The sequence below is a fragment of the Camelina sativa genome, chromosome 13 (genome assembly GCF_000633955.1).
Source record: "Camelina sativa cultivar DH55 chromosome 13, Cs, whole genome shotgun sequence".
NCBI lineage: Eukaryota > Viridiplantae > Streptophyta > Magnoliopsida > Brassicales > Brassicaceae > Camelina > Camelina sativa.
This window is the reverse complement of record NC_025697.1, coordinates 13,538,750-13,547,892: the sequence shown is the minus strand read 5'-3', so window position 1 is coordinate 13,547,892 and position 9,143 is coordinate 13,538,750. Positions and strand designations below refer to the sequence as shown.

The 9,143-nt window shown below is 36.7% G+C and overlaps 1 protein-coding gene across 1 annotated transcript; it reads right to left on the bottom strand.

Annotated features, from left to right (window-relative positions):
• Nucleotides 8,364-9,140, bottom strand: LOC104736672 (UMP-CMP kinase 3-like). The gene is made up of 4 exons (XM_010456697.1): nucleotides 8,988-9,140; nucleotides 8,812-8,892; nucleotides 8,595-8,702; nucleotides 8,364-8,511 (listed from the first exon to the last, which is right to left on the bottom strand). Exons 1-4 carry the CDS (start codon nucleotides 9,138-9,140, stop codon nucleotides 8,410-8,412), a joined length of 444 nt encoding a protein of 147 aa, XP_010454999.1. The 3' UTR covers nucleotides 8,364-8,409.

The following is a 9,143-nucleotide window of genomic DNA, read 5'->3' as shown; positions in this document are numbered from 1 at the left end:
ATAAACCACATAGGGTTCTCCCTGCTCAGGCAAAGCCAACACCGGAGCAGTAGTCAACATCTCTTTCAGGCTTGCAAAGCCCTCCTCGCACTCATGTGACCAGACAAAAGGGACATCCTTCCCCGTCAACTTAGTCATAGGACGTGCTTTGCTCGCAAACCCCTGCACAAATCTCCTGTAATACCCTGCCAACCCAAGAAAACTCCTGATCTCTATGGCATTTTGCGGTCTAAGCCAATCCCTGATAGCCTGAATCTTCTCCGGATCTATAGAAACCCCATCTGCAGACACAATGTGACCAAGAAAACCCATCTCACGCTGCCAGAAACTACACTTGCTCAGCTTAGCAAACAACTTCTACTCCCGCAGCTTCTCCAGGACTGCCCTCAAATGCATTGCATGCTCTTCAGGACTCTTATAATAAACCAGGATGTCGTCGATGAAAATGATGACAGACACGTCCAGAAACTCTTGAAACACGTTGTTCATCAATCTCATAAACGCAGCTGGTGCGTTAGTCAACACAAATGGCATCACCACAAACTCATAATGCTCAAACCTCGTCCTGAAAGCAGTCTCCCTACATCTGCCTCATCTATCGGGATCTGATGATAACCCGACGCCAGATCTATCTTGGAGAACCAAGTAGCACCTCTCAACTGATCCAACAACTCATCGATCCTTGGAAAAGGGTACTTGTTCTTCACAGTGACCCGGTTGAGACCCCTGTAATCGATACACAGGCGGAAACTCCCATCCTTCTTCTTAACAAATAACACCGGCGCTCCCCACGGTTATACACTAGGATGGATGAAACCCTTACTCAACAAATCCTCTAGGTGCTTCTTCAGCTCTGCCATCTCTGTAAGGAGCCTTGGATAACGGTGTCGTCCCTGGTTCTAGTTCAATCGTAAAAGGATCAGACCGAGAAGGTGGTAATCCCTGCAATGACTAGAACACATCCTCAAACTCCTCCACAACCGGAATACCGCTAACCGTAGACTTCCCACTAACTCTGGCATAGATATAGTAACCAAATAAGCCTCACGGCCCTTCTCGATCATCTTCAGAACCAATTATAACATGGGACTTAAACCCTCGCACCAACAAGGTCACATGACAACATAAAATCTGAACTTACTAAGAATTCACAAAGACAAAGTACCAGAAATTATACTTGTAATTGCCCCAACACTGGTTCCACCAGTCTCGACGATCGTGTAAACCCGTGGCGCCGGCTCAATCCGTGCCACCTGCTGCCCTCCCGGCTGCACATGATGCAATGCTGCCATTGCTACCGGTTGCAACTTAGGACAATAGGGCCTGATGTGCCTTGGCTCCCTGCAATGATAGCACACACGATATGCTGACGTTGGAGCACTCCTCTTGGGACAGCTAGCAATCTTGTGATCCTTGCCTCCACACCCGAAGCAACTCGGACCACCCGGCCTCTTCGTAGCCTCCCATCTCCTCTTGGTTCCCTGCACAGGCTTGCCGCCCTTGCTAGAACCTCCATGATGTTGAGCCTTGCTAGGCTGGACTGCTGGGCTAGCCGCCACTGACTGTGCCCCGATATCCTCCTCAATCCCTGCTGCAGTCTCAACCAGCTCTGCATGCGTAGCGTAGCTCCGCCCTCTACAGTGAACCCTCAAGTCATCACGTAGGGCTCTCAAAAACCTCCTGATCTGAGCCTCCTCAGACTCCATATCCCGACCCCCATACCTCAGAAGTCGACTGAACTCCAAGTCAAGCTCCCGCACTGACCGAGTTCCCTGAGCTAGCTGAAGGAACTGCACCTCCAACCTATCCAGTGCCTCTCTAGGGAAATACTTGTGGTTGAACTCCAAGACGAATTCAGCCCAAGACATCTCCCTCTGCACTCTCCTGGCTGCCACAGAACTCCACCACAACTGAGCATCACCAGTCAAATGGTGGACCGCAATGCCCACCCAAAACTCCTCAGGATATCTCAGAGTATGGAAGTTACGTTCCACACTCGTCCTCCATGCCTCCGCAGCGGTAGGATCAGTAACTCCCGAAAACCGCTCGGTACGAATACGACCCATCTCTGTCAGCATGTTGATATAACGAGAATGGACCCCCACATCTGCAGCCACTAGTTGCCGCTCCTCCACCCCCACTGGTGGCACAATCTGGGCCCCAGCAAACCCGCAAGATCGACACCCAGGACTCCACCCACTGGGACACCCGCACCTGGGGCCCTAGCATCACCGGCCACTGGAGCATCAACACCGCCCCCTCCGGCCACACTCATGGAATCCCGCTGGACACCTGCGACTCGCCGACACCCTCTGCTGTCACACTCTGGTCCTCGGTCTCACTAACCACTGGGACTCTCCCCCTACCACAACCACGTCCGCGTCCACGACCACAACCAGCAACAGCATCCTCTCTAACTATCTGCACTACCATGAACAGAAGGCTAAGCACACAATTAACGGAACATAAAAACATGAACTCACCGTGGAATCACACTGTAGGCTCGAAGAGGATGTTCTAGGACTCCATGCCACACACAATTGACTAACTCACATAATCAATCAAGACATGCAATCCCAACATCAACAACAGAAACCTAGTGAACCCAAACCTAGAACCGTAAGGGCTTTGATACCAAACTGAAACGACCTGACCAGTTTTTTTTAATAAATAATAAATAATAAATACACTACAGCTAGTGGTCCCATACCCACTAGCCACCTAACCACAAACACAACTAACAGCGGAAATAGCAGATACCAATAAATAATCCAATAGCCAATATTAATTCCAAGCAGTATAAACCAGAGAACCAGCAATCCTAAACAACATTCTAGGACTCAACTCTATCAACCTAACAGAAGCCAGACAACCAAGCGAACCACTAGAACATCCTGCATCACAAACACAAATTGCAATGCATGAGTATTTTATAAACACTCAGTAAGGCAATCCTCCCATCTACTGGGCTATACACACAAGCAATAGAGATACTCTAACCATCAAACAACAATCAACAAACAAACCAGGCTCTGCATCGACCGACAAAAAGCTTGCATCGACCGACACCATCAGGGACCAGCATCGACCGACACAGGGTATGCATCGATCGACACAAGGTTCAACTGCATCGACCGATGCCCCCACTTGCATCGATCGACACATGCTCGACATCACGCGGAAACCCTAATCGCATCGACCGACGCCTCCACATGGCATCGACCGATGCTCCTAGGTCAAATCGCGCTGTCCTCGCACTAGCATCGACCGATGACACATAGTGCATCTACCGATGCTCATGTCGAGCATTGTTTTCCCCGAAGCTTCTCACCGGATCTCCGTTCCTGTAGATCAATTGGTGGCAACTTGTCCTGTGGGAAGGTTGATAAAGGGTGAGGACCAGGATTCGAGGAACGCCTGGCGCACCAATAACCTACTGTAGATTTGGATGAGTAGTTCTATTTTCCACAATGAGGGGTTAGGATCGATGCCCTGCAGGCCAGCTTTGGGCCTATGGGGGCAAGCTAGTAGTGAGATTAGTGGGGTCCACGGGACGGGTTATTACAATACTTGTTTTTATTATATGAGTACACAGAATTAGAAAAAGAGAAAAATCAGACTTAGCCATCGATTTTGAATCGAGAAAAAAATCGCAAATTCCAACCAGGAAGACTTCCTTCAACAACGTTACTCCTTATCTTAGCCATCGATTTTGAATCGAGAAAAAAAATCCTTAAATCGGGAAAAGAGTAAAAATCGAGAGAAATTAGTTTCAACAGAAAAATCAATTGAGTAGATCTGTGTAATCTGTGAATTGAAGGTTGAAAAAAAAAATCGACCTGTTTTCTCTATGCCACGGTCTTCTTCTCTCTCGACGACGACAAAATTTGATTTTTCTCTTTTTTTAATTCCGTGTACTCATATAATAAAAGCAAGTATATTGCATTAGTGTTTGAAAGTTGCCAATGGTTCAGTGGTAAAATCTTCCTTTATGCACTCCGAGAAATTGAGTTCGAGCCTTGGTGATGCAGTTTTTTTTTTCAACTAAGAATTTCAAAACGACGTCGTATGATTTAACCCCAACAGTAAACGTGTTGTTAATGACGTTAAAATTTTCTGTTAACTTTATTAATGGCGTGTTGATTTGGCAAGTCAATGAAAAGTTTATTATCATATTTGAAAGTCAATAAAAGTTGAGTGTTTATTTGGCTAGACCAGGAATTCGTGTTTTTTTGGCAAATTTTAAAAAGTTTGAGTTTTTTTTTATCGAATACTGATCTTTGAGTTTATTTATAGGTTTTTTTTGTTGGTGTATATCAAAAATATTGACATTATGATCATAACAATCTTTTAAATATAATTTTAAAATAATTGGGAAGATTGCAATCTTTCAATCATATATCTCCCACATCGTATTTAATTATTTTATGGCACACTTAAAATTCAGACATTAAAATTTGGGATTGTAAAATATCTCACATATAAAACGTATGTATTACAAATGTTGAAAAAATTTAAAATCCAAAATTCTTATATGCAAACTATATATATATATACAGTATATTGTTTAAATTTTGGATACTTAATTAAGATAAACAAACGTTTGTATAACATATCAATGCATAAATATGCGGGTCCGAAAACATGTTACAACTAAAATAAAACAACAGTATTTTTAATATGTCCTTTTTCTTCAGCTTATCTAGTATAAGAGATAAAAGAATGTTAACTAACGCGACATGTATGTGTGTGTGGTTCTATTAACTGAATGTTTCAAAGAAATTACTTTTTGTCATTAAATACATTATTTTGTTTTGAATCAAACTATTACGTGATTGTGTGCTAAATTTAGGGAACATGATTTTGAGGAAATGAAAAAAGAATAATAGGACTGAAACGGATGGAAGGAGACGAACATGAAGAGAAAATAAATTTTCAAAACAAAAAAATACAGGGTCATGTTAGAATTAAAATAAATTAATGCTTCTAATATATTATGTAACATATTATTCAATTTATCTAACAGAAAAATGTTCAAAAGAAAAAGAAAAAACATTAAACTATGTTCTATAATAGTTAAAAAAAAATTAAAGAAATGTAGTCCAATATAAATGGACTATATTTTAAATAATAAAAATTAATAGGTCAACTATTAGCCAAAATATTTCTGATAAATACATGAGGGGAATTTTGATAATGCGAATTCAAGCAGGGTATATGCCGATCCGACATAATATTTACTCATGTGGAATATGTGGAACATATTTTCTGCTGGTCATAGTGCTTTTATCCATTGCTGAGCAGGTATAGCGGACTGTTAGACCCCTTTGACAACTATATATTGGTCATCTGGTTCATGAAGTTTAAATGTTTTTTTAGTGTTTTTATTCGGTTTGATGGTTTACGAGTTTAAAAAATATAGCTGATCACTATTCCGGATTATGTTATAAATACTATACCAAATAATATTTAAACAATTAAAATCGTAGTTTTTACATATATCTTTATTTGTTGGACTAAAATGTACAATCATAAATAGGAAAATTATTATTAAAACCATAGTTACGAGATAGAAATATACTGGATATGATGGATTTTCTGTCCTAAATTAGAAATATCATCTTTGGTTTACTCTTTTTTTTAATAGAATTTTCTTTACTAATAACAAAAATAAATTTGATCATTCTTTTTTGTGTATACCGAATTAAAAACAAATTCAATACTAAATTGGTATGAGTTTGGATTATGAATGTTAATAACATTCCTAAAAAATACGTTTACAAACATAACCAACATGTACATAATAAATTATAAATGTGTTAGTAAACTTAGTTTTTAAAATCAATCTCACATGTACATGCGGATCCGAATCTAGTTAAATTAATTAAAATGCAATGACATTTTTTTGTAATATGTCACATGATAGTAGGGCTAAACTTCTAACAACATTGCTTAAATAAGAATATAGATATAGATGAAATTAAAGGTGAGAAAATCTCTTAGTCAAATATAAAATAATATAAAAACTAATATGTTCATGCATGTGTATATACATGTTCAAAATTAATATATATTTGTACAAAAAAGTTTAAAGCAATAGAAGGAAAATAAACAAGAGAAAATCGTTAACTTCCATGTTTATATATATACTAAAGATATGATACTAACTATATATATCTGAAAAATTATTTGTACAAATAAGTTTAAGACAATAGCAGAAAAGGAGACCAGAGAAAATCTCTTACCAAATTAAGAAATCTAATATGTTCATGCATGTTCATTACTAATATATATATATATAGATGTGATAGAAAATTTCTTAGTACATATAAAACAGTAAACCAACAATATGTTTCTCACCAACAATGTATTTGTCGTAGTTCAACCACAGTTCACGTTCTTTAGTCAGTTATGCAGTATCATACTGTCACTGATGTATATGTTTGACAAAAAAAAAAAAAATCATTGATGTATATTGCACCAATAACTTTTTTTGGCTGAACTCAAGTATCCGGTGAAGGAACGTGAATTGTAGTTGACCCACGACAAACACATTGTTGGTCCTGTCCCTGCAGATATTAGTCTTCTTCTTCTTTTATCCCTTTCTCTCTTGTAATACTTGGTTTCATAGATTCTTGATTTCTGATTTTTATTAGCCTTTTCTCTACTTTTTCTTTGAATCTTCGAATTTCATACAAAAGACTATCAAATGTTACCAAAAAATATATGTGGTTGTTAACAGCGACGGACCCATGAATTATTTTTCTGGGGGTCAAATAATTTAACGAAGTAAAATTCACACTATACATATATTAATATATTTTATATTATATATATATATATATATATATATATATTTTGCAATGGCACGTTGTTAAAATATCACAACTCTTAAAAAAATATCTAACAGAAATTACTTTTAATCATATCCATTAGTTAAACAATTTATTCAATTAATATATCACATTTGCTCATAGATACACGTAGGTCTAATGAAATTATTTATTGCAAACTTAACAAAAAAACTCAAACCTCTACACACATAGATAATAGTGTTTTATATCTCATGAAAGTTAATATGTTTAAACTCTAAAGCAAAAAAAACAGTAAATAATGAATAATTATTTGATACTTTAATTAAAAAGAAACGTATTATACATTATTTACATGAAAAAATAACAGTAAACTAAATCTTTTAAGAAGGAATTAAAGTTTTTAATTAAATATTATGGAGTGGGAGGCCATTGTTCTAGAGACTTCAATATTAAGGGGGTCATGCAGAAACAAATATGCTAAAAACTTATTTGTTATAATGGCTAAAGAAAGGTTTTTAAATTTAAGGGGGGGTCAATTGCACCCCCTACTTTGTGAGTAGGTCTGCTGTTGGTTGTTAAGCAACTCGAATTGCTCTTAGTTGGTCCTAAACAGTTCTAATTCTCTTGTAAACAAAAAACAGTTCTACCAAAATCATCGATCTATTTTTTAACTGTATGTAGTTTTTCATTATCTAATTTCATAGATTTGAATTTATAATCTTTAGCTCTATATACATGGTTATGAACATTCATATTAGATCTCGATTAAGCATTGTAGCACTAGACACTAGATCTAGATCACCATCCGGTTATCGTCTAAGAGTATGTACAATGACAATCTCTCATGAGAGTCTCTCACTTATAAATTTAATAATAAATAAATAAATAACTATATTTAATAAGATGAGTCTCTCAGACAAAATGAAAAAATCTCTCAAAGGAGAGACTGTGAGAGACTATCTCACCTTTTTGAGAAACTCATTTAGTTAAAAAAAATACTCCCTCCGGATGTTATTATTTTTGTTTCTATTCAACTTTTAGATTAATTTTATATTTTATATTATGCAGGTTTGTTTATGATTAGTTAAACTTTTTAAAAGTAACTATTTTTTAATATGCGTGTTATAACTAAAACATCTTATATTTTAAAATGAAGGAGTATTATTTAATTTTTTATTAATACTTGGTGAGAGACTCATCATTGCAAATGCTCTAAGAGCATCTGCATTTGTAAATATTAGGTGAGTTTCTCAAAATAGTATATTTTAATTATTTTTATATAAATTTATTGTTTATTTAAATAAGAAATCAGAAAAATAAAATATAACCAATTAGAATTAGTCATTTGTCTATAAAAGTTTCTCAAACTTTCTCAAAATGAGATTTTGAGAAACGTTTTCTCACTCTCTCCTACATTTTTGCTACTTTTTATTTTTAATTGGTACTTTTTATTTTTAATTGGTGAGAACTTAGCTGAGAAACCCTGGATGCACATGACTTAACGCTTTCAATATACATCCGTAGGATAGAGACACCCAAGCNGCCTCTACATTACAGGTGATTCATAGGAATTTTGTATTTCCTTTTTCACTACTTAGAGAATAGAACAACTATTGATTTTTACCTTCTCAGCTTCAGGAGAAAAAATTGTCTTCACCTCCTCAAATACAGCTTCAATGGGCTTGGCGGCATTAATCTGAAGGTAATTAGTACAAAAACACTTTGTCACACTTAGAACTTTAATGCAATCAAAGAAGAATAAGTATCTTAATATCCTACCTTCCTAACTTTTCCCTTAGCTTCGTAATACTGAATCACTGGTAAGCTAGATTCAAGAAACACCTTAAAGCGCTTCCTTATAGTCTCAATATTGTCATCCTCTCTCCCCTTCAACAACAGAAATGGAGGCCACAATCAATATATATATATATATATATACATATATGAAACAAGAGCCTACACAGAATAGAGTGACAGGGTTTCATAAAATATTAACCTGGTTGCGGCCTAACAGGCGCTTCTCCATCTCTTCCTCAGGGCAATCGAAGAACAAGACAAACTTTGGTTCAATCTCAGTCTATAAAAAATCATCAAAAGACATGTATTTAATCAATGGAATGTGCATATCTATAAGAAACACACAAAAAAATGTTCAATAAGAAAAGTACTTACAACTTTCTCAAATGCTGCACGGTTTTCCTCATTGCGAGGGAAACCATCAATGAGGAATTTATCATTCCCGTTTTCCTGAATTGCTTTCTGTAAAAGCTTGATTGTAACCTCAGAAGGTACAATCTTCCCTTCTTTAATCATATTCTGGATCATAGT

Bases quoted from the DNA above. Each gene is read 5' to 3' on its own strand.
- LOC104736672 (XM_010456697.1), bottom strand. From the start codon at position 9,140: ATGATCCAGAATATGATTAAAGAAGGGAAGATTGTACCTTCTGAGGTT. The intron at 8,703-8,811 runs GTTAATATTTTA...CTGTTGTTGAAG, and splicing joins GCCTGTTAGGCCGCAACCAG to GGGAGAGAGGATGACAATAT. The intron at 8,512-8,594 runs GTAGGATATTAA...AATTACCTTCAG, and splicing joins CTAAGGGAAAAGTTAGGAAG to ATTAATGCCGCCAAGCCCAT.